The sequence below is a fragment of the Nyctibius grandis genome, chromosome 20 (genome assembly GCF_013368605.1).
Source record: "Nyctibius grandis isolate bNycGra1 chromosome 20, bNycGra1.pri, whole genome shotgun sequence".
NCBI classification, from domain to species: domain Eukaryota; kingdom Metazoa; phylum Chordata; class Aves; order Nyctibiiformes; family Nyctibiidae; genus Nyctibius; species Nyctibius grandis.
The window spans coordinates 7321350-7347062 of NC_090677.1; the positions used below are offsets into that span (position 1 = coordinate 7321350).

At 45.8% G+C, this 25713-nt stretch overlaps 1 protein-coding gene across 1 annotated transcript in view; it reads left to right on the forward strand.

Annotated features, from left to right (window-relative positions):
* Nucleotides 1-25713, forward strand: part of MAP4K5 (mitogen-activated protein kinase kinase kinase kinase 5) — a 74947-nt gene that overhangs the window by 20063 nt on the left and 29171 nt on the right. Inside the window, exons 3-9 of the mRNA XM_068416569.1 lie at nucleotides 2928-2985; nucleotides 18741-18831; nucleotides 19992-20056; nucleotides 21094-21149; nucleotides 22411-22458; nucleotides 22554-22596; nucleotides 24929-25001. Of these exons, the coding sequence (XP_068272670.1) occupies nucleotides 2928-2985; nucleotides 18741-18831; nucleotides 19992-20056; nucleotides 21094-21149; nucleotides 22411-22458; nucleotides 22554-22596; nucleotides 24929-25001 (434 nt within the window). The remainder of the gene's footprint in view (nucleotides 1-2927; nucleotides 2986-18740; nucleotides 18832-19991; nucleotides 20057-21093; nucleotides 21150-22410; nucleotides 22459-22553; nucleotides 22597-24928; nucleotides 25002-25713) is intronic.

Sequence of the window (25713 nt, forward strand, 5' to 3'; positions counted from 1 at the left end):
GAAGAAATGCTTCCTAATGTCCAACCTGAACCTCCCCTGGCGAAGCTTGAGGCTGTGTCCTCTTGTCCTATCGCTAGTTGCCTGGGAGAAGAGGCCGACTCCCACTGCGCTACAACCTCCCTTCAGGTAGTTGTAGACTGCACTAAGGTCACCTCTGAGCCTCCTCTTCTCCAGGCGAAACACCCCCAGCTCCCTCAGCCGTTCCTCATAGGTCAGACCCTCCAGACCCTTCACCAGCTTGGTCGCCCTCCTCTGCACTCGCTCCAACACCTCAACATCTTTCTTGAAGTGCGGGGCCCACAACTGGACACAGGATTCAAGGTGCGGCCTCACCAGTGCTCATCTCTTTTATCTGAGCAGGATAGCTGCTTGTGGATAGAAGCGTGGCCAGTGGAGGTTCCTTGGCTTCACCAAGGCAGTGTGCTTGGTCTCTTGTGGGAACATCCATGTTTCATAATGGTCTTGTTAGGTGTAACAGTACCAGAGAGGTCCTAATCCTTTGTCCATGCTTGGATACATGCTCCTTCTGGACGTTGAAGGATACCAGTGATTTTTGCTGTGGTCTAAAAAGCACCTCTAGTAGGAAGGTACTTTAAGAAGTGGTAAAAGTTTCCTTTGTGGTTAGCAGATAACTATCTGTTTCTGTGTTCAGTGATTTGGTCTGTTTGCTTCAGATGTTTGGTTCTCCTGTGCAGTTGTTCAGGTTCTCTTTGACTTCAGTTGAGTCATACTTGTCTCCTTACCATGCGTTTTGACACCCATCTCTTGGCTGAGCACTGGAGGACTTGGAAAGGCCAATTATTGGTTGATTTTTTTTTTCCCTGGCTGGAAAGCCTTTCCCAATTTGGAAGCTTGACTAAGTGTTGACAAAACTGAGGGGTTCATCTGTCAAATTCTTGCTCTATCTATTGTTAAATTATGACGACTTCTTGTCCATATGCAAGAGAAGAGTGTTTTGTTCTGTAGTAGCTTCCTTCAAGTCAGGCCACAGGGGAAAATTTGATTTGTGTCCTCATCTTAAGTAACTGCCAAAATTGATTTCACCCAACCCAGTTTTCCCTCGATTTTCCATAATCTAGCTCTTAACTGGATTTTGTATGTGCAGAAGACTCTGCATGTTTGTGAGGTTGAGAATGAAACAGTTGGGTTTAGACTCCTGTTTAGACGTTTGGATGATCAGCAAAAGGGGAATGCCACGGTGTCTGATTGGATCAGGTTGTGTGTCAAAAATGATATAGCTTAGCTTTGGTGATGGTGCCCGAGTGATTTAGAGCTCATTTTACTGGAGTTAACAGTATTAATGAAATCACCTCTTAAAACTTTCTATATCTGAGGTTCCTCTAACGTTTTCCTCCAGCACTGAATTATTAGCCATTGGAAGGGGCTGCCCAGGGAGGTGGTGGAGTCACCATCTCTGGAGGTGTTTAAGAAAAGCCTGGACATGGCACTTAGTGCCCTGGTCTAGTTGCCATGGTGGTGTCAGGGCAATGGTTGGACTCGATGATCCCAGAGGGCTCTTCCAGCCTCGTTGATTCTGTGATTCTGTGAATTCTCGGTGGGAAGTTTACACCGTCCCCAGAGAGGGCAGTTCTATAAAGGTTTCATTGGAGCTCCCTGCCCCTTCTTCTCGAGGGTTGTGGGGACCACTTGCCTCTGTCAGGGTCTGCTGGAAGGAGTTTATTTTTAGAGTTAAGTTGTTCGCAGGCAGCTGTGGCTCATCCGTTCATGTGCAGCGCTTCTCCCTGCCCCTCCACCTACCCGCTCCACTTTCAGAGCACGCTGAGGTTTAGCACCTCGAGATGGGTGGTTGAGCGCCGCACGCTCCATGCTATGACAGCCCGTGTTGTGGCACAGTGCTTTTGTACCACCCCAGCAAGCACGGGTGGCAGAACTTCTCGGTTCCAACAATCCTTAAAAATGGCATTTAGAGGCATGAACTCTGATGTGCTGGCAGATATCTGGGGTTTTTTAAAGCCTTGGAAGGAGCTGCCAGTAACACTTCACAACTGTAACTAGGTTGATGCTGTGCTGATACCAAACCCAGATAATCCTCATCCAGGTTGCACTCAGCTAATTGCATTGTGCTGTATTTGTAACACAGAATATCACAGAATATCACAGAATGGTCAAGGGTTGGAAGGGACCTCTGGAGATCATCCAGTCCAACCCCCTGCCACAGCAGGGTCACCCAGAGCACATTGCACAGGGTCATGTCCAGGTGGGTTTTGAATATCTCCAGAGAAGGAGACTCCCCACCCTCCCTGGGCAGCCTGTGCCAGTGCTCTGGCACCCTCAAAATAAAGAAGTTCCTCCTCATATTCAGATGGAACTTCCCATGTTTCAGTTTGTGCCCATTGCCCCTTGTCTTGTTGCTGGGCACCACTGAGAAGAGTCTGGCCCCCTCCTCTTGACACCCACCCCTGAGGTATTTGTAAGTGTTGAAAAGATCCCCTCTCAGTCTGCTCTTCTCCAAGCTGAACAAACCCAGCTCTCTCAGCATCTCCTCATAAGAGAGATGCTCCAGTCCTCCGATCATCTTTGTAGTCCCTCACTGAACTCTCTCCAGTAATTCCTTATCTTTCTTGAACTGGGGGGCCCAGAACTGCACACAGTTACTCCAGATGTGGCCTCACCAGGGCCGTGTAGAGGGCAGGATAACCTCCCTTGACCTGTTGGCCACACTCTTCCTAATGCACGCCAGGACACCATTGGCCTTCCTGGACACAAGGGCACACTGCTGGCTCATGGTGAACTTGTCCACCAGAACACCCAGGTCCTTCTCTGCAGAGCTGCTCTCCAGTAGATCAGCCCCCAACCTGTACCGGTGCATGGACACGTGACATCATAGCACATATTTTCACAGTTTGTAAGACTGTGGGAAATGCCTTTGCAGTATAATTAAATATGTCTTAACTCTCTCATTTCAGGCTAGAAATCTTCACACAGGAGAACTGGCTGCTGTGAAAATCATCAAGTTAGAGCCTGGTAAGTTTGACAGTCTTTTCTGTATTTTTGAATTGCATGTTAATTTTTCCCATATGTTTGTTTTCACACGGCTGTGAAGCTCCAGACAAAAGAAGCGTTTGGGTTTTCTTGTGGTTTCAGCATTAGATGACAGGAAGCACTGCAGCACGTACCGTCACTTTTGGCTACGTCCTGCTTACTGTTTCCTTGTTTGTTCTTATCTGCCTTATCAATTGTTGCATAAAAAGATGTTGCAGTTACAGTGTGTTGTTAGTACAACGAGAAGATTGAGGACAGATGGTAAATTATGAGCTCTGAGGCAGTAGGGAGCTGGTAGGCTGTGTGGGTTGAAAGGTGGAAGGGACCAGGCAGTGATGCTGATGCCCACCAAAGGTACACCAGGAAACACCGAGCCCGGTGCTTTTTTAATGTCTTTTTTCTAACCTGTGCTGGGGGAGGAGGATGGCTTGTACTATCATTTCCCCACGCATTTTCTGCCACTCCTCCTAAAAGGAGGAGGCTCAGGAGAAGCTCACTTGCTGCCCAAGAGATTTACTGAGCTAAAGCCCAGTCTGAGTCCTGCATAGAGACCTGAAATCAGAAGTTGTGTCCTGAGTGGAAATGAGGAGAGGAGCTTTTTATCTCCTCAGTCGTACCTCAGTCCCACCTGAGGATCTTGTGTTTGTTTGAAGAAATAATCTCTCATTACTTGGTCGCTGGCATACCTTTGAAATCCCACCTCAGCATAGTCCTGTGTCTCTTTGCCACGTTGGTCTCCCTGTGGTTGTGGTTTGCCTGACCCGCTGTGTCTGTTCAGGGTCCTGGCTCTCTGGGACAGGGGCTGAGGGGGGTTCCTCCTGTGAATGTGTGCTCGTGGACTGACACCTGTAGCCTATGAAGCAATGAAGGGACAATTAAGAAAGTAGTAGGATTTATGGAGACACAATGAGGTAGTTTCCATGAGTGGAGTGCTGCGGGGAATAAATACAGACTCTTCAGGCAGGAAAAATGGAGGAAAATCTGGAAAGACACATGACACAGGAGAGGCTGGCAGAACTGAGTGTTTTGTAGCCTGGGGACACGAAGGTTGAAGAGGGATCAGACCACTGTCCTCCACGGTGGACTGGCAGAGGAGCTGGAGCCAGGAGTGCTCAGCGAAGGGGTGAGAGCCAGCTGGCACAGTCTGCGCCAAGGAGAGTCCAGCTGGATGTGGGGAAGATTCTTCACAAGGAGGGTGTTTGTGCGCTGGGGCAGGGCCCAGGGAGGTGGTGGGCTCTCCGTCCCTGAAGATTGTCTGAAGTTGACTGGGCAAAGCTTTGAGCAACGTGACCTGACTCTGCGGTTAGCCCTGTTTGGAGCAGAAGGCTGGACCAGAGACCTCTCTCTGGAGGTCCCTGCCAACCTGTCTTCTGTAATTTGAAGTTTTGACAACCAGCACTGAAATGTCTCCAGTCACTGAACACCAGCATCTATTCATGACTGGATGTGTTTAAAAACCTGGAATTTTGCTGAGGAGCTCACGGTGTCAGTACTTGGCTAGCAGGTGAGGTGGATGTGCTATCTTCCTCTTTCTCATTTAGGAAAATATGTTGTCTCATTTGCTTGTCGTTGCTTGGTTCTGTTCAGTCACTCGGGTTGAGGGGCATCATGGGTTCTTAAAGAGTTTGCTAATGTCTGGAGGTCCTTGATAAGCACAAAGGCTGCCCTCTCTTCTCCTGGTCTCTCCAAAAGTGCATCCCTGAGTAGCTGAGCCCTGAGAGATGGCTCTGCCCATCCTGCTGTTGGATTTTGTGGTTCCTCCAGCTTTCTATTCAGCCTGGGCTAGCAGAACTTTTCAAATCCTACGGTGCTTACCCGAGACATCTGACCAGCTCCTCTCCTGTTGAGGACTCTGTGACCAGTGGTATATCTAGTGATCGGGGAGTCAGTCTTAGAAACCAAATGTTTTAACATTTTTATTTAGCCATATGAAGAGAGATTCAGAGAAGACTTTTCAAATAGCAGTAAGTATGTTCATTTTTCATAAAAGTTTAGTATTTTCTAGCTGATTTCTAGGCCAGCTAATTTTTTCCAACATGTCTGTTCCCCTTGAATAATAATTTTCAAACCTTTGACAGGAGGATCAATGCTTAATGCATGTGCCTCACCCTATATTTCTTGCTTGTGAAATCCCAGATCAAAACTTTGAGGGAAGAGTGAGAATGTCTTTACAGTGGAGGTTTTTTTGTCTTCCAAAAAATCCCTAATGTTTGTTAAGATAACAATCTTGCGTGGAATCTCTCAATTTTTTTTTGCTATTTCAGCCATTCTGAGTGGTCAAGCAATGATACATGAATTTGGCCTTACAGGTCAGTAGGGAAACCAACATCCCATAAAATTGTTGGTTTCCCTACTGACCTGTCAGGCATTCCAAGGTGGTTTTAAGGATTTTTGCTGAAACTTTCCATATACTTGTTGCTTTTAGTATAAATTAAACGTGAATTGATTTAGACAGCATGAGAGTGACTCTGCCTGGTGTTCAGGGCGATGGCTGGTCTCTTTTGTAAAGTGATCATGGAAAAATTAATGTGGGGTTTCCCACATCCAAGAAAAGTATGTTATTCTCTGGACTGCTTGATGTAAGATTTCCCATGAGCCTAGCTGTTGATTTCCAAGGGATTTTTTTATTTTTATTTTTTTAACAGTTAAAAGTTCCTGAAATCTGAACATTTTTTTCAGTTGGAAAAATTTGAAAAATTCCAGTGAATAAATGAAAAGAAAGGCTCAGCTTGATCCTTCAGCTTTTCTTTTCCTTCCTTCTTGAAGTTCCCACTGAAGTGTACCAGTGCAGGTAAACAGAGAGCAGCTGGGCCATGCTGGTGGTACCACTGCTGCCGTTGCAGCTCTCATCTTCTGGAGTCAGCAAGGTCTTCTGCAAGTCCAGCTTCATGCACACAACACAGTTCAGATGTTGGTGGCTGTGGCACAGTCCCTGTTACATAAATGTCCTGAATTTCTGAACCTGCCTGCTCACACCAGAATTAATGATCGTGTGACCTAGAGAGTGGTGGGCAGTGGGCAAAACCTTGGGCATGGCCTTAACTCCCACCAGCATGACTTGTTTAAGAAAAGACTGGCCATGGCACTTAGTGCCATGCTCTAGTTGACATGGTGGTGTCAGGGCAACGGTTGGACTCGATGATCCCCGAGGGCTCTTCCAACCTGGTTGATTCTGTGATTCTGCAAGCCATTTTGACTCCTTCAGCGGTCATTTCAATCCTCAGCTGTCTGATCTCGTTAGGTGGTAACCTCTTTGGAGCAGTCCTGCCTCTTGCCCTGTGATTTTTTGGATTGCCTCTTGTTTGGGGGTTGCTTTTATGAATTGAAAGGCAGTACAGGGCAACGGAGCAGGATAGTTCTCTTGGCCCTGCTTGCTTCATCCCGTCCCCATGCTGCTGAGTCCCTTGTCCCAGGGTGTGCATTTAGGTGAAAGCAGATGAGGGGACTGAGCTGGCGGTGGGTCTGGAGGCAGTGGGTGCAGAGAGCGGGTGGCAGGCTCCGAGCAACAAGGAAACGTGGTTCTCTCTGCAAGATCTGTGAAACTCATTGTATTAAGTTGTGTTTACGTAGGTACAAAAAGCAACGGTACAAATTTGTGTGAGAGAAAAATACATGAAAGGCCATTAAATACAAATATCCGTGAGGGTGGTGAGACCCTGGCCCAGGCTGCCCAGAGAAGCTGTGGCTGCCCCCTCCCTGGCAGTGTTCAAGGCCAGGTTGGATGGGGCTTGGAGCAACCTGGTCTGGTGGAAGGTGTCCCTAGGGGGTGGAACTAGATGGTCTTTAAGGTCCCTTCCAACCCAAACCATTCTATGATTCTATGATCTTATCTGTGACTGAGAGATATTTCTGAGCCATAAATCTCTGGAGGTGGGAAAGGTGTTTGGGGGAAGCATCCCTCTGTGGTCTGTTTTTAAATACTTCCTTGGCATCCTCTGTTGGAGACGGGATGCAGGGCCGAAGGGCCCCGTATCTGACTCAGTGCAGGGTTAATTTTTAATTCTAGTTGGTTCTGTGATCCACTTCACTGTGCAGCCAAAGAGATGTTTTTGAAGGCTGAAGGTAGAAGAAGTGTGAGGAGGCTCAGGGGAGAAGCTAAAACCACTGCCTTTGGGTGACTGTGACTCCTAACCTTCCGTGAGCAAACCAGGGCTGGGTTTAGGTACGTGGATTGCAGCGATAAGACTAATGAGGCGATGTTAACTGCAGTGGAAACCACAGCGGGGATCCCACAGCCCCTGCTCAGCAGCATGTGAAACGCCGTGGGCAGTGTTCGGGGCAGTGGTGCCAGGGAGGGCGAGCCACCGCTGGGTTTATCTCCCAGGAGGTCTACGATGGGATTCAGGTTGGACATTAGGAAGCATTTCTTCTCAGCAAGGGTCATTAGCCATTGGAAGGGGCTGCCCAGGGAGGTGGTGGAGTCCCCATCTCTGGAGGGGTTTAAGAAAAGCCTGGCCATGGCACTTAGTGCCATGGTCTAGTTGACAGGGTGGTGTCAGGGCAATGGTTGGACTCGATGATCCCAGAGGGCTCTTCCAACCTGGTTGATTCTGTGATTCTGTGATTCTGTGGGGCAGAGCAATGGTTTCATGACAGAAAAAGGACGGTGTTAACCTATTGCTGATGTAGGGAGAGGATTCCTTGAGCATTCATGTTGCTGCCCCTGATCCAAATGAAGTAGGTCTGATTTTATTATTAATTTGAAGAACTGCTTTGGACACTGAAGTGAAGCAGAGGCCAAATCCTCTGCCATTAGAGCTGAGGGAAGAGCAGGAACCGTCAGAGGCTGAGCAGCCCCTGCCTTTGCTTCGTGCTGCAAGCAACCCCATTTTAATTAGCATTGATGACCGTGTCTTTTTATGTTTCTTTATGTTGGTTTGCCTTGCCACAGGGAAGCGATTTCTTCTAGGGTTTTTTTGTTTGTTTTTTTAATACACCTTCTTTTAAACATCGCCAGCCTGATCTCCATCCATAGCATGTACACCCACAGCCTCAAAAATCAGCTGCTCTGTGTGAGAGTTTATATTCACTGTCCTGACTAATTTTAAGGCTTCTGAATAGCTTAGTTGGACTCTACTTGCAGAGCACCATCAGCTCCTGGACCAGGCCAGCGTCAGAAGCTGTTGCAGCTAGCTGTGGTGGTCCCCCAGGGAGGGCAGCCCCTCCGAGCCCCAGCCCAAGCTCCTGTCAGACCGTAGGGCACAACTAGAAAAAGATTGGTAATAAATTTCCTAAGTTAGTCACCAGAGAAATAGGCTCGTGATTTATATACACCATCTTCTGGAGAGGAGGAGGAGGAGGCGGCTCATAGATGGGAATTAATTAGCAGATGGAAAAATAAGAGCTCCAAACTCAACGCTTGATTAATACATAGATGGGGGAATTGGGAGGAGAAGACAAAAGACTCCGAAGCAAAGAGTGCCCCAGAGGAGGTGAGGAATGCATTGAATTAAAGCTGCGAGGAACCGCACGCAATAAGATGGCAGCACTTTGGGAGAGCCAGCAGAGCTGCTGAAACGGTGGGTGGGATGAACTGTGGTTTGTTCGTGTTACTCCCTCATCTACTGCAGGTAGCGAGTGGGTCGGTAGGCAAAGAGACTCCAGCTTGCAGCCGAGCCCCCAACTACATATTTTATTTCATCTGCTCTTACCTTGCTTCGTCTCTTCTCCAGAAAAAGGAAATAAACCTACTTAGAAGGTTCCTGTCATTAATTTATTTGAGTTTTGGCGCAGTACGCTAGAGGTGCTACCACAGTCACTGAAGCTGTGCTGTAGAATCAAAATAGACAGTGTTTTTCACTTTTTTTTGGCATCGACTTTGGAGAGCATTAGGCAAAAGTATTATGGCACGCTAATGACATTTCCCAGCATTCACCGAGTGCAAATGCTTCAAATAATTTGGGAGCCAATTCTATTTCAGAAACTAATCCAACTGTACTCAGCAGCGTAGAAGCCAAAAGTATCTGAAACACTAAAGCCACTTCCTTCTATGGGTTTAGCAGATGAATTGAGAGGGGAGTTGATACAAAGGGGTAACTATTTGCCAGGGTAGTTTTCTGCCACAGAACTTTCCCCCTGGGAAAACGTAATAAACAAAATATTTTAAAATATACTAATATCCATCTTAAATGCTGCTTTAGTGATAAATAGTGCCCTCGGAGACCTTTGTCACTCGGGGGGCTGGCAGCAATCTGTCATGCTCTATACCTTTTGCAAGGTTACAGAAGATTCTCTTTGCTGGTTTTCATTTGGCCCAATGTTGGTGTTTTTCATGTGAGATCCCTGTAAAGGCCAGGAGTATCCAGTTACCTATTTCAGGTGGGATCTTAAATGGGAGGTGGAACTGTTCAAGGCCTCTTCTCCCAGGCAACTAGCGATAGGACAAGAGGACACGGCCTCAAGCTTGGCCAGCTCAGGTTCAGGTTGGACATTAGGAAGCATTTCTTCTCAGCAAGGGTCATTAGCCATTGGAAGGGGCTGCCCAGGGAGGTGGTGGGGTCACCATCTCTGGAGGTGTTTAAGAAAAGCCTGGACATGGCACTTAGTGCCCTGGTCTAGTTGCCATGGTGGTGTCAGGGCAATAGTTGGACTTGATGATCCCAGAGGGCTCTTCCAACCTCATTGATTCTGTGATTCTGTGAGGGATTTTGTACAAGGGAAAATAGTCACCCCAAGGTGCGTAGTGCTGTGCGCAGTGCGTTCAAAGCCAGGTCTGGTTTGTTGTGTTTGTTTTGTATCTCGTGGTTCAGCTGCAGAGGTTGATACTCCACGTAGGAGCACAGACACGGGTCTGAGTCAGGCTGCAATGGGGGTTTGTCCTCTCTGGGCCACAGCTGCAGCACAGAGGAGCTACACTGCCAGTCCAGGGTATTTTGGGGGCTGAAGAAGGGTATTTTGGCAACGCAGCCGTATGCTCTGTATAATAAATTCCCTGGAGATGCTGTAAGCTACGGAGAAGAACAAGCCTGAGGCTTATTTAAACTAAGCTTGCAGGGGTTGAACTATTATTGGCTGCGCCTGGGGTTGAAGAAATATGAAAATAACTTCTCGGTGCTGCTTACGCCTTCACTGCCTTGTGGTGCGTGACCTCGTTGGGCTTGGGATCGTGTCCCTGGTGTGTGACAGTTTAAATAGACACGGGCTCTATGCACTGAGCAGCGTCAGGTGCTACCAGAAGCCATCACTTGTGATTCCCGTGCTCCTTTGCTGGCTGTCACCTCCCATGGCATCGGGCTGGCATGGCCATAACCCCAGGGGACACCGGCACCGTTCTCTTGGGAGAGGTGGGTGTGCAGGTCTTTGCTGCTGCATCTGTCTAGGAGTTACCCAGGGCTGAACGCCTGAGTTTCCAAGTGTGCCAGAGCCATTAAAGCCTGGACATCGCCCGCTTGTGCCGTGCCACGTCCTGGGTGGTACTGCCGCGGGCTCGCACAGCTGCTCAGCCTGCCTTCGGAGTGCACACAAAGCAAAAACAGAGACAACATGGTCTTCTAATGTAGAGTGTGCAGCATTTTAATTATATTTATCTTCTTGAAATCTAGTCTAATTTTACTTTACGTGCTTATAGTGCATTTATAATCTGCTATTCTTCTTTCAGAAATGTATGTATCCAGAGTGGGAGGGCTCGTGTTTCCATGTAGTGTAAGCTTTCACTTCCAACACAGAGTTTCTTGGATGAAGAAGGTCAGCAGAAAGGGTTGTGGTGGGAGAAGGAGGTGTTACAAGTAGGAAAGAAGCTGAAAGATCACACATTTGCATTGGAAGGTGATGCAGAGTGTGACACTTGGGGTGGAGGCAGGTTTCTAAGGGGTACTTGCAATTACGATGACACTCCATTTGACAAAATAGATGAAGAAAAATAGCAATAGTGAGACGGCCGTGGTGAGAAGACACTTAGTGCCATGGTCTAGTTGACATGGTGGTGTCAGGGCGATGGTTGGACTCAATGATCCCAGAGGGCTCTTCCAACCTCATTGATTCTGTGATTCTGAGAAGGGAGAGTAAAGATGGGATCGTGAAAGGTTGAGATGCACAACAGTAAGTAGGTAAGTCAAGGAGAGAGGAGAAAAGATGAATGTGTTAAGGAATATGAACATAGATTATATGATGATGGCTGCTCATAAGTAGGATCCAAGCAGGACAGAAGAGAACATATGTGGGGAAATTGTTTCTGGTGTTAGACCAGTCACTCCAAACACTTGTGTGTCACTGCAGAGCTCGTGCTGCTGTGGCAGCGCGCCTCCACCAGTAATATTTTGTATCAGTGGAGAGATAATCAGTGGTTAGCAGTTGGCAGCTAGATGCCTGGCAGTAAAACTTGCTGGTGGAAACATCGTTGTTTCCAAATAGCTGTTTCCTGCTTGGAATCGAGTTTCTGAGCTTCAAGTTTGGGGAATTTAAATTCTTTCTGTCAGACTGCAGGTTTCCTTGGATCCTGAGAAAAGTGGTATGGAGAAAACAGCTCGGAGGCTTGAGTGCAGTTTAAATTATTCCCCTTCTTGGAGATGTGAAACTTTAAAAGGATCGTTCTCAGTTTTCAAAATGGTTGGTAAAAAGCAGTGCAGGTCTGCAGGGCGGTGAAGAAAGTGGTTCAGGAAAGTGGTTTGGAAGGAGTGACAGGACTGGGGAGCATGGGGATGTCTGGAGATCAGCGCAGGGGAGCTGATGACCTGTGGGTATTGCTTGGCTGTGGAGTTTGGATGCTGGGGCGAACGGTTTCTGCAAAGTTGTCACTGCCATGAGGCTTTCTCTGCTTGTTTGGGAACTCAGGTTGTTGAAATAAAAAACGTTTGAGGAATGGTCCCAACAGAGGCAATAGTTGTTTTTGCTGACTCAGGAGGCGGGCGAGTTGTAGGAATACAGTGAGAGCGTTTGGGCTCATCAGCGGTGGTGTGACCCTGCTCTTCATCCTTCAGCACCCCGTACAGCAGTGTCCCCCCGGTCCCGTTGCTGAACACCATCTCACTTCTAAATAACAAATGTGAATTATAGTGTTAAAAATCCCAGGTCTGCAAAGCATTTGCAGTCCAGCTCCCTAGAGAGGCTTGGTGAGTCGGCTTTGGAGCACACCTCACCTCCTGCCAGGCTGACATGTCTGTCTAGCTTGTTGGGGCCCACGAGGACTGCGCATTGACTGGCTGACTGGCACCTTGAAGTTCTGGCCTCTTAATAAATGCTTCTGTCCCACCCTTCGGTGACACCGTGCATGTCTCCGAATGCCGTCAGTTCTCTCCTCCCAGTTGCGTGCGAGCCCTGGATGCTGCCTGCCCGTCCCTCCCTCTGTTCCTGCACAGCATCAGCCCTGTGATGCAGCGCTGAAGTAATGCAGAATAAACCAATTTCAAACAGTAACTATTAATTTCTTCCCTGAAGAGCCTTCTGGACAACAAAATGATTCACAGCTGACCCAGGAGGAGTTGTGAGAAGTGGCACTGGTCTTTTTGCAGGATGGGACCACTCAAAGCAGTCAGTGAAGCACATGAAAATATGATCAGGAATAAACTTGCTCACAAACCATCAAGGTCAGGCATGCTCAGAAGACCCAACAGCACTGTGTGATAGGTGCTGGAGCCATCAGAGCCTTCCCACGCTGCAGAGTGGGGTATGTGGATCCAGGATACACATGCTCCCCATCTAGGACAACTTGGCAGGGCATCTATGCAAGTTCCATGTAGGTGAGAAGTTCCACGTAGGTGAGAAGTAGTGTCTGCAAATAGAATAATTCACTAGTATTAATGGGCCATCGGTTTTCTTGATGATCTTCCATTTAAATATGGATTTACTTTGAATTTACCAGGCCTTACCTTGCTTAGCTTCTGAAATCTGATCGCATCACACGAGTGATGTGAGTCCAGAGGAGGGCGACCAGGCTGGTGAAGGGTCTGGAGGGTCTGACCTCCGAGGAACTGCTGAGGGAGCTGGGGGTGTTTAGCCTGGAGAAGAGGAGGCTCAGAGGTGACCTTAGTGCAGTCTACAACTACCTGAAGGGAGGTTGTAGCGCAGTGGGAGTCGGCCTCTTCTCCCAGGCAACTAGCGATAGGACAAGAGGACACAGCCTCAAGCTTCGCCAGGGGAGGTTCAGGTTGGACATGAGGAAGAATTTCTTTTCAGAAAGGGTTTATTAGCCATTGGAAGGGGCTGCCCAGGGAGGTGGTGGAGTCCCCATCTCTGGAGGTGTTTAAGAAAAGCCTGGCCATGGCACTTAGTGCCATGGTCTAGTTGCCATGGTGGTGTCAGGGCAATGGTTGGACTCGATGATCCCAGAGGGCTCTTCCAACCTGGTTGATTCTGTGATTCTGTGATGATATGGCTGCAAGTTTCAGCAGTCTCTTCCCTGCCAGCTGTGCTAGAGAAGAAGTAGCTGGTTGTGCCAAGCAGAGCAGCCTCGACGGCGGGCTGTGATGGGAGGAGAATATTCCATTGTAACGCTCTATTGTGTCCTGCGTGTCTCGCTGCAGAGGTAAAATTACATAATAGTAGCAAGCTGCAGTGACTCACACGCTGCTCGTGTGATTTACAGCAGCTCCCCAAACGCCGTTTTTGCTCAGCATCCCACATAACCCATAATTGCAAACATGTGAGTAGACAAAAAGTACATTTTTCCAATTCCGTGTCATTTAGCATCAAGCAATCTCTGATGGCTAAACCAGATGAAAATCTCTTTGTATGGCTGTATTTATTGTCACCTTTGATGTAATTCTTATCTCGCTGTCTCCCTCTCCATGAAGTATTTTCTACAAATTCTTTGTCTTACTGTCTTCTTTTTTTTCATGCTATCCAAGGATATTTAATTTTTACCCTATTCCAGCATCTCTTGCCAAGATTAATACTCCAGCTGCCTGGAAAATCTGAATTCCTTTGTTTTGAATTCATTCGTGTCGTCTTTGAACGACTGTACATCTTCTCTCCTATCTCTGTGTCTGATCTTTCAGAATCATTTTCTACATATTTTAGCCAAGCTTTTCTCATGGATACTTCTACCCTTCTTTCCATCTGTTTGCTACTTTTCTGTCAGCTCCCTGTCTATATTCAGCCTGCAACCCTCTTTCCTCTTCCAAATCCTTTTTTTTTCCCCCTTTTTCTGTAGGTAACCCAATTTTTTGCATAGATTCTCCATTTATTAATTGCGAATCAAGAGGTCATCTTTTCTGTCTCCCTCTACTGCAGACAGGATCAGCCTAAGTCACTCCTGATGGGTACTTGTTGAGTGTTTTCTTCATTTTTTTTCACTTCTGGGAGGTTTCACAGCTTCTCATGCCTTCGAGTTCAGTGCTGTGATGTTACTCTGACAGGAAAAGCTTTTTATCTGTACAGGGAATGTAGGTTAAAGCAATTTGATGACACAAAACTGGGAGGAGTGGCTGGTACACCAGAGGCCATACTGCCATCCAGTGAGACCTGGACGGGCTAGAAGGCTGGGCAGGGAGGAACCTCATGAAATTTAACAAAGGCAAGTGTAGGGTCCTGCACCTCGGGAGGAATATCCCCATGCACCGGTACAGGCTGCGGGCTGACCTGTTGGAAAGCAGCTCTGTGGAGAAAGACCTGGGGGTTCTGGTGGACAAGAAGTTCACCATGAGCCAACAATGTGCCCCTGGGGCCAGGAAGGCCAATGGTGTCCTGGGGTGCGTGAGGAAGAGTGTGGCCAGCAGGTCGAGGGAGGTTCTCCTCCCCCTCTACACGGCCCTGGTGAGGCCACACCTGGAGTAACTGTGTGCAGTTCTGGGCCCCCCCAGTTCAAGAAGGATAAGGAATTACTGGAGAGAGTCCAGCGGAGGGGTACAAAGATGGTCAGAGGACTGGAGCATCTCTCTTATGAGGAAAAGCTGAGAGAGCTGGGTCTGTTCAGCCTGGAGAAGAGCAGACTGAGGGGGGATCTCATCAATGCTTACAAATACCTTAGGGGTGAGTGTCAAGAGGATGGGGCCAGACTCTTCTCAGTGGTGCCCAGCAACAGGACAAGGGGTAACGGGCACAAACTGAAACATGGGAAGTTCCGTCTGAATATGAGGAGGAACTTCTTTACTTTGAGGGTGCCAGAGCACTGGCACAGGCTGCCCAGGGAGGGTGGGGAGTCTCCTTCTCTGGAGATATTCAAAACCCACCTGGACACAACCCTGTGCAACATGCTCTGGGTGACCCTGCTGTGGCAGGGGGTTGGACTGGATGATTTCCAGAGGTCCCTTTCAAGCCCAACCAGTCTGGTACTCTGTGATACTGTAATTTAAGCCCATTGCTAATTGTCCTATCATAAAACTGGAGAACGGATTATCCCTTCTCCCCCCTTCCCTGATATGTTACGTGCATGAAGGTTGTTATCTTCTCTACGTCAGTCTTTTTCTAGCCCAAATCACCATGTTTCCTTCAATTTTTCCCCATTAGTCGCGGTTCCTAGAACTGACATTCCTGTAGCTCCACACTAGGCAGCCCAATTGATGTGCCATTGAAGGACAATTCCCACTGCTGCCTACAGGTTTTTGCTAGTATGGGAAAAATTCTTGGTCATGATTTTCACGTGTGGCAGTATCTATGTGTTCTGAAATGCTGCTTCTGACGTATCAAAGATTCTTTGATTTGAAGATGGCCATTTAAGAAGAGGGCATGGGTGTTTGGCATTCGATACTCTGAGCTCATGGACAGTTAGTAGCATTAGAGAAAGACAGTACCTTCTTTGGTGTGGGGTGGGAGGCTTTTGCCTTCAAACTTGCTTAGATTTTACTTTCTTGAAAAAACTTTTGTAGTTTTAAAATGCTCCAGTTGGGTTATCTGTGAGCACTCAACAATTTCCCTTAGGAAGTTTGTCACAGAAATGTGAGGAATGAATCACAGATCACAGAATCAACCAGGCTGGAAGAGCCCTCTGGGATCATCGAGTCCAACCGTTGCCCTGACACCACCATGGCAACTAGACCAGGGCACTAAGTGCCATGTCCAGGCTTTTCTTAAACCCCTCCAGAGATGGGGACTCCACCACCTCCCTGGGCAGCCCCTTCCAATGTCTAGTGACACTTTCAGAGAAGAAATTCTTCTTAACGTCCAACCTGAACCTGAGCTGGCGAAGCTTGAGGCTGTGTCCTCTTGTCCTATCACTAGTTGCCCGGGAGAAGAGGCCGACTCCCACTTCACTACAACCTCCCTTCAGGTAGTTGTAGACGGCAATAATCCATCTGCTTCAAACTCAAAAATCCTTTGTTCATAATAATCATTTATAGGCAATGAATTCAAGCAAAGCTGTAGCTGAAAGGTAACCCATAAAGCAAGCACGGTGTGAAATCCGTGCCAAGTTTATGGAAATCGTGTGGCCTTTTTTTTTTTTCATTATTAAAAAAAATACTACTTATGTTTAAAAAAAAGACTCTTGACATTTACAACTCTTCTACTAGTGTTTTCCTGCCCCAGTGAAGTGTTTCTCTGTACAATTCAACTTCAAGAAGCCCTTGAGAATTCACTGAAATCAGTCAGGGCTGTGCTCATACAAGTGTGTTCCCTTCTACCTTTGTATTTCGTAGTTATTTTCTTAAGTAAAAGACTGGTAATCATTGAGACATAAAGGTTGTGATCATTTGGAAATGGTTATACCAAACTGGTGAACATCTGCTACGTACCGGTGTACGTACAGAGAGCCGGGGTTTCCAAGGGGTGGTAAATCATCACCGTTGCTCAGGGAAGTTGTTTCAAAGCACAGCGAATATAAACATCTATTTTTAAAGAGGTTATTAAAAATATTGTCTATGCTGTTACTTGTTAGATAAACATGTGAAGAATCCAAAGAGAATTTATGGCACTGCTTGAGACCTCTTGGGCTTCTCAAAATCATACAAATTAAGGGGAGCCGTACACAGCAGTACGTGTTTTCTGGGTTGCACATCCTTGGCTTTGAGAGTAGGAGGTAACTTTTACTAGTAAAACTTTAAACAAAAATAAACATACAAAGCAATTTTTCCCTTGGGAGAACATGGTAGCTACCACACTGTGTGGAGCAGCATTTTATCTAAAACCTAAAACCTTTATCTAACTTCTAGTCCTTCATGTCTTGCAAGCTGTTACAGAATCACACAATCAGTGAGGTTGGAAGAGCCCTCTGGGATCATCGAGTCCAACCATTGCCCTGACACCACCATGGCAACTAGACCATGGCACTAAGTGCCATGTCCAGGCTTTTCTTAAACCCCTCCAGAGATGGGGACTCCACCACCTCCCTGGGCAGCCCCTTCCAATGGCTAATGACCCTTGCTGAGAAGAAATGCTTCCTAATGTCCAACCTGACCCTCCCCTGGCCAAGCTTGAGGCTGTGTCCTCTTGTCCTAGCGCTAGTTGCCTGGGAGAAGAGGCCGACTCCCACTCCACAGTTTCATTCATGACAAAGGAAGAATAAAGGTAATACATATAAAATATATATATATATATATGTGTGATCACAAAGCTAGCAGACATCTAGGATGGCCTAACAGGCTGGGTTTTGCTCTGTTCCTGTTCTGAGGGAGGCTGTCAGGCTGTGCCGATGTCGTTTGATCTGTCAGTGCTGGTGTCCAGGCTGATCCTCCAGAGCCAGCTGGGCTGGGTTTAGGCCTGCTCTCAGCCTTGGAGAGGCAGAGCTGCGGTGTTTGAGCTCTAGGTTCTGGGGAGAACATCCTCTGTTTGGAAATTCTCTCAATGGGATTAAATAAAAGCATACCGGTGTTTTTCCTCGCTCTCAGATATTTTAGCTTCCTTCATTGCATTTGTACAATTATTATTTTTTTTGATTTATGACAGCTTTTATCCTTTTAAAGTGGCAGAAACATGCCAGGTTATTGCTCTGGTCATAATATATTTTTCAGTCGAATTTTTTTTTTTTTGTAAAGGATATTTAGGATGTACAAATGTGCTTCTGTAGCTGTCCTCATCCAAAAACGCCCTTGTAACAAGGACTCTGTGCTTCTCCTCTGAGTCAGCAGTGGCTGAGTGGGCGTGCAGGCCATATGCTCTATCCGAGTCGTTGTGAAATGAAATATTTCATTAGGAAGAATTTCTTCTCAGCAAGGGTCATTAGCCATTGGAAGGGGCTGCCCAGGGAGGTGGTGGAGTCACCATCTCTGGAGGGGTTTAAGAAAAGCCTGGACATGGCACTTAGTGCCATGGTCTAGTTGCCATGGTGGTGTCAGGGCAATGGTTGGACTCGATGATCCCAGAGGGCTCTTCCAACCTCATTGATTCTGTGATTCTGTGATTTTTAATAAAGAGCCTATGGTATGTGATCTCTTCTGGTTTCGGGGCAGGGGACTCTGGAATTGGCTTGCAAGAATCTCTCCTGCTGTTGCTGGGACCCTTGTGTTGTGGGCACCGGTAAAGCTGGATCAGCTCCAGCTGGGCCTGTCTGATGGCCGTACAGGGGCTGCTTCGGAGCATTCTCGTGTGCCCCGTCCCTCCGTGGGATCCCTTTGCCTCCTTTTCAGAGCCCTCTCGGTGCGTGCTGAGCTGTCTTAGCTGATGGATCGCATTCGGGCCACCAGGCCAGCCCTTCTCTGTTGGTCTTCAAGAGATATTTGTGCCTCGTGCAGAGGATGTAACCAAGAATGCAAACTGAAGGGGTGGTGTGCGTAGATAACCAGTGCTGGCCAGGCTGGCGTGCTAGAAAACCCTCGTGAAGGGCTTGGCAATTATCCATGGCTTGTTTTTATGAGTTATGTGCAGACCTTCAGATCTCTTTGAATGCTCAGTTGTGTGTGATGTAACTGTGGCTGCTTCCTGTTTTTCAGGAGACGACTTTTCATTGATACAGCAAGAAATATATATGGTTAAAGAATGCAAACATTGCAACATAGTCGCCTATTTTGGGAGCTATCTCAGGTAAACCCCACTTTTTATACCTGCGTTTCTTCTGGTTCTTTCCTAAGACAACGCTCAGTCTGGTTTAGTACTTATATCCTCTCAGTGTTCTTCTCTAGGTTGAATTCCCTTTGCTTCTCAGTTGGCTTTAAAAAAGAAAAAAAAAGAAAAGTGACTAATACTTTGTTTTCTTTGCTGGCCAAAAGGCTGGAATATTTTTATCACTAGGAACAGAAAGAAACTTTTCCCCTAGAGCCTCTTGCAACATATCCAACCCTACTCACTTGCGGGGCAGATCTTAAATGTTTATCAGTTCTAACATAAAACAAGCTCATTATTTACCTAGAGCAGAATGGCTTTTAGGTATTTTATTTAACGGCAGTCTTGTGTGCTGTGGCAGTATAGCCAGTGAGTTGTAAGAGCAAAACACTGAATCTGAGCTGCTGGTAAGAACATTTTTCATAATTCTGGTGTAACAGATGCGACGTACTGAGAGGCAGAAAGAAGGTGATGCCAGCTGGCTGCATCTTCAAGTGCACATGTTAAATGTTCTACAGAAAGCTGGGGAATAGTTTCCATTTCGGTGGAACTCTGCCATTTATCAGTTGGCTTTAGGGGAATATATATCACCACTTTGCCTGGTTGGGCTTTTTTATGAGGCTTCATCTTTAGATTGCTTGGAGGGCTACATTTTTGAAGTAATGTGTACAGCCCAAATGGACTTTACCTGGGACAAAACAGCTAAATTTCAAAATCCCCAGTACCCCTTTTGGAGATCATGAGGAGTTGTTTAGAGATAAATTAGGTAATTTCAATTTAACACACTAAACTTGCAGTTTCAGTGTTATCTAATGTAATCTTGCTGATAGCAGATAAACCTCAGGGGTTTCTTCTGCACGTTCTTTATTGCAGTTAGGAGGCCACAGATAAAACAACACCTTTTAGGTCTGATAAAGTTTAAAGACTTCTCAGTGACTTTGGCATAAAATTTTCATTTTGATAGGTGAGAATTTACACAGAGATTATTAATAACATGTAACTGCTAGTCATGTGTCAGATGTGTATTTTTAACAAAGAGTGATCAAGACCACTAGAAAATACTTTAAATAATCATTATTAACTCTGTTCTGTATACAGATCAATCAGCTTCTGACGCCTGTGTTTTAACTTTCTTTTGCTAGCCGTGAGAAGCTGTGGATATGCATGGAGTACTGCGGTGGGGGATCCCTCCAAGACATTTACCACGGTACTTTGAAACTTATTTTAACATTTGTACCTTTTGAAAGCTTTCTGCAAAGAAGAAAAATAAATAATAAGCAAACTAATGGGGAACGGTTGGTACTGCATGTGTTTTTTCTTAGGGCACGAGCAGTGTTTTTTAGCTACAGCCAACAGATTTTATTGAGAGCACTTCTCAAATATGGTGACCATCATTTTGGGCTCATACCTTGTCATTCTAGGGCAGAACATGCTTTGTTTTTTAATCATCACACTTTATTTTTCTCCACGATGCTTAGGGGACTGACCCAAAGTGCTTGAGTTAGTCCAGTGGAGAGAGCTCTTCAGTAGCTGCAGTTACTAATTGGATATCCATATCCACTAATTGGATACGGAGACTGTACGTGGGGTGAGGAAGCAGTTTTCGCTGGGGAATCTCTCTACGTGTGATCTTTAAAGGGTAGAGATGACTTGTTATTCTTGCTCCTGTGCAATACTCTACCGCTTTTTTATTATTATTTTCCCCTCTGAGGTTTCATCTAGAGTTGATTTATTGGAGTTGTTGGAAAAGCAATCTGGGGACTTGTTCTGCCTTTAAATGATAACATGGAGTTTTTGAATAGCAGAGCTCTTTCTGCTTGATTTTGCAGCCAGTTAGTACAAATAGCTTTAAAAAAAATCAAAGTCTCATAGGCCCCTAGTATAGAACATTGCTATTTCTAATATTAAAAAATTAGTAAAAGTCACTTTTATTGTTTTTTACCTTCCTCAGAATACAGGATATTACATTACTACGAAGTCACTTGTAAAATGATAATTAGATTTCTCTAAAAGCAGGTTTTCTTCTCGCTGTGGGTATTGTCTTCTGTTATTGTGCTGTTGTTTTTACAGAAAGCCTTTCTGTAAAACAAGCAAACAAACCCCTCTTTTCAGCTCAGTGTAAAATACGGTTCATGTAAAATCATTCTTTTAACTTCTGCATAGAGATGGCGCTTTTTGGCTGCTTCACAATGTTATTTGTGTTGTATATTGTAGACTTACACACTTTTTAATCTGTGTTTTCAGTAACAGGACCTCTGTCAGAGTTACAAATCGCATATGTATGCAGAGAGACTTTACAGGTACTGTACTTCTGCAGGTGTATGATGAAGTGTTTGTATAGAAAGCAGATACAGAAGATGATTTCAGAAAGCACTGCACTACCATCACTTACTTTTGTAAGCATTGGGAATCTAGCCAAAACCAATTGACCAGGGTTAATCTGTTAGTTTCAATATTGTAAATAAAAATTAGCAAGGAACTCCAGTAATGTAGGGCAAATATTTGCTTACCATCATTGTCGGTGCAGTGCTGCTGCTGTGCTGTGATTTGCAAAGGAGTTTACCCAAGAGCAGACATCCCTGTGGATCTCACTGCAGGACCAAAATACTGAACCTCGGTCCTGCTCCTGTTTCTTCGGTGAGCCTGTTGGTTTCAGGGAGGCTGTACAAGACAGGTCTTCGCAGGCTGGGACCGCGGTGCTGTCTGGGCTGGTTTCATTCATTGTTCTAACACAGTCATTCGGTGCAACAGTTGTTTAGGGCAAATTTTTGAATCTTGTTGCAGAAAACAGCTAATACCTCATAAGCAAGTGTAAGTAGCTGAGTAATGGAGACAAAAAGAAAAGGCATGTGTTAAACTGCCTGCTTGATCCATGGCAGTAAATCCTAATAATTCATTTAGGAAAAATACTGCAACCAGACGACTGAAATTCTCTTTCATTTTGTGATTGCTAGTAGCTGTAGAAATAAGATGATGCAGGCAGCTTGTTTCTTAAAGGAACTTTTCTTTCCCCACTCATCATAGCCATGAATAATTATGTGAGAGAATCATGTATGCATGAATAATAACGTGAGAGAATCACGGTGGTGCACACCTTTCCCTGAAGTGGTGGCTGAACTGGTCACTGCTGGAGGCAGGGGTGTAGACCCGTGAGCTGATCTGCTTGGCAGTTCTGTTCCTCATCTCTTCTTACTGCAGGGACTCGTACTGCTGGAAGGGCAGCTTAAGGGCTGAACACCTGCTTGTTGAAACCTTCAGGACTTCAAAAATGTAGTTAATTTTAGTAAAGGGAAAAGGTGATGTGTCTTGAGGTTTGTTTTGAAAATACACACACACCTCTGTGAAATGTTACACCATGGCTGGTTTAAACGAGTCTTCACATGTATTGGCTGGAGCTGGGAGAGATGAGGAACAGAATCCAGCGTACCTCTTATCTGCATATCTCAAATTTCTCCGCTTTCAAATAAAATATATGGAGTAATTTAAATTTATTAAATGGGACTGGCTTTGTAGTGTGTTAACAAATGGCAAAATGACGTCTTGTGTCTCTCTCATTTCCAGGGTCTTGCTTATTTGCATATGAAGGGCAAAATGCATAGAGATATAAAGGTAACTTGGAACTTTGACCAATTTATCTTAAACTTTTCTAGTGCAGAAAAATATTCCTGATAAAGCATTTTAACTTTCTATTTATTATGTTTTAGGGTGCAAACATTCTACTAACAGACCATGGAGATGTCAAATTAGGTAAGTTGCCTGAATTTAATAATAAGACAGAAAGCAAATGGAAATGTTTTAATTTGATCAAGTACCAGCTGGGATACTTTGATTTAGCAAGTTGCCTTTTACTTTTATCATTCCATTAAAACAAAAAAATAACCAGAATGTAGAGACCATGCCTCCCAAGAAGAATATTCAGCTTTTGTAAGGCTTTGTTTTGTGTTGAATAGCACACGCACAGCAAAGATTGAGCTTGCTACAGGTGATAAACTGTAATACAGCAGATCTCCTGGATTGGTGCAGCTTTACTAGATACTGTTCTCAGTGGCATGAACCTTTTGGTGTTGCACTGTGGGATGTTCTTACTCTTATTTGGGGCAATAGCTGATGATAGAAAGTGCATATCCGTGGGCTCGTGTACGTATGAGATGAGAAGTTTTGCATTCTATCAAGAAGTTAGATAATTTCTTTTTCCAACCACCAAGCCTTGAAGCCTTCCAGGTTTCCTGGAATTTGCCAGGTTAAGGCTACCTGGATATCAACATGTTTGTTCCTAGCCAGAATGGCAGTTCTCCCTCAGAGCCTGCAAGGATCCAGTGTGTGAGACAGCATCTCCTGAGCCTGGCAGCCTGTGGAAATGTGGGGTCTGATCCTGGCTGTGCCTCTAGCCAGCATATGACGTTGGGCATTTCCCACAGGTGGAGAAGAGAAAACTCTCCTCCTTTCCAAGCGCTCTGAGGTCTACAGATGAAAACTCAGAAGAGATCTGTATTACTGGCTTCCTCCAGTGACGTTTTGCATTTAGCGGGACACAAACAAGCTGAATCTCTTGTTATCTGAGTGTGCTGCCTTCAAAACCCCGACCTGCCTGTCTGCTGCCTCACTTCGCAAAAGGCTACGTGTAGTTAGGGCTCTGCAGGAGTAGGGAGCAGGCGTCTGGGAGAAGGCATGAAATGCCAGGTGGCCAAGAAGGCCAATGGCATCCTGGCCTCTATCAGGAATAGTGTAGCCAGCCGGTCTAGGGAAGTGATCGTCCCTCTGTACTCGGCACTGGTGGGGCCGCACCTTGAATCCTGTGTCCAGTTCTGGGCCCCGCACTTCAAGAGAGATGTTGAGGTGTTGGAGCGAGTCCAGAGGAGGGCGACCAAGCTGGTGAAGGGTCTGGAGGGTCTGACCTATGGGGAACGGCTGAGGGAGCTGGGGGTGTTTAGCCTGGAGAAGAGGAGGCTCCGAGGTGACCTTAGTGCAGTCTACAACTACCTGAAGGGAGGTTGTAGCGCAGTGGGAGTCGGCCTCTTCTCCCAGGCAACCAGCGCTAGGACAAGAGGACACAGCCTCAAGCTTGGCCAGGGGAGGTTCAGGTTGGACATTAGGAAGCATTTCTTCTCAGCAAGGGTCATTAGCCATTGGAAGGGGCTGCCCAGGGAGGTGGTGGAGTCCCCATCTCTGGAGGTGTTTAAGAAAAGCCTGGACATGGCACTTAGTGCCCTGGTCTAGTTGCCATGGTGGTGTCAGGGCAATGGTTGGACTCGATGATCCCAGAGGGCTCTTCCAACCTGGTTGATTCTGTGATCTTACTGTGTCCGGTCTTGGAATTGAGGAGGTTGTGCATTAGCTGCATCGCTGCTCTTCAGAAAAGCTGTGTGGTTCAACACGTTTACTCCCCGGTGGTGACCCAGGAGTGCTGTGCTAGGAAAGGACAGCTTTTTAAAGGAAAAAAAAAAAAAAGAGTAAAACCTTGAAACTCACGGGAGTTTACACTAAATGCATTGAACCTGAGTTATGCACTGATACCTTCCTTTTGCCTGCTAAACTAGTTAGATTTGCCCACAATTACCCTCCAGCTATCATACTACAAATGCAATAAAAATAAAACAGGACTTAAATGATTTTTGGCTCTGCAAGACCACCTGATTGTCTGCAGCTCTGGGAGCAAGGGGATATTGTCCCCTAGACAGTCTCTCCAGACATGAGAACAGATGGCCCCCCGCAGTTCCTCCATAAGTAACACAGAAGTAGTACCGTTTCCAAAGCATTATGCTATTTTTCCTCTTGAATATTAAATTTAATATCCACTAAATTTTGTGAGGTTGCTTGGTTGCTTTATTGTGAGATGGAAAAAGAGGTAGGAGAGGAACAGGGTCATGAGTGAGCTGAATGTAGAAACTAAACTTTTCAACTTGAAGTCATGTCAGTGGAGGCATTAGTTGATCTCATTATTAATCTTTTACTGTTGAAGCTTAATGAATTTTTAATTTGGATGAGAAATGTGATTGTTCTTTCATAATATGATACTGCCTAGAGTAGAATTGGGGTCTTAAAATGAGATTTCTAAGTCTGTGATAATTTCTTTTTCCAGCTGACTTCGGTGTGGCAGCAAAAATAACAGCCACCATTGCGAAGAGGAAATCATTTATTGGTACCCCTTACTGGTAATAAACTCTGATTGCATGCAAAGCTAAGGTTGTATTTATGCCAAGAATTCTAAAATACACACACATTTTTAAATACATATAGCAGTTGCATAAATTCTCTTTCTTCCAAGTAAAATGCCCCAAGGGTAAAAGTCTGGGAAGCACTGACTGTAGCTGCTCTGTTGCTAAAACACAAGCTACCTGCACAGCAGGATTGCTGTTTCTCCCAAGTTTATTAATGCAGAACATTCTCCCCTTTTCTTGGCTACCTAATGGTCATTCAGTCTCTCAGTAGCTTCTTCTACTTTTAGTGAATAAACTGAACAATGTCTTTTCAATTTCTGTGCAGAAAGAATTGTGAAGAAAAACAGATTTTAAACTGTCTTTTAATCATCTCTACTGATTAATGTCTGTACAAGGCAACATTTGATATGCAAATATATCATTATAAATCTTGAGCTGGATTATATATGCAAATTTAACTGCTGTTGGGTTCTGACATTACTATGATGCAGTTGAGATGCCCAGGGCGGTATTCTTGGTACAGACTGAACGTGTACATACAGCTTAATCCAGACAATGGCTTTTAATTGTTCGCTGCCCTCTTAATCCTGTTGGAGAAGGAGGACTGAGGGCAGGCAGATTATCTGGTCGTGAAAGCATTTCACCAGGAATTACGAGACTGGTTCTATTCCGAGCGCTGCTGGGCAGCCCATGACCTCGGGCAAAA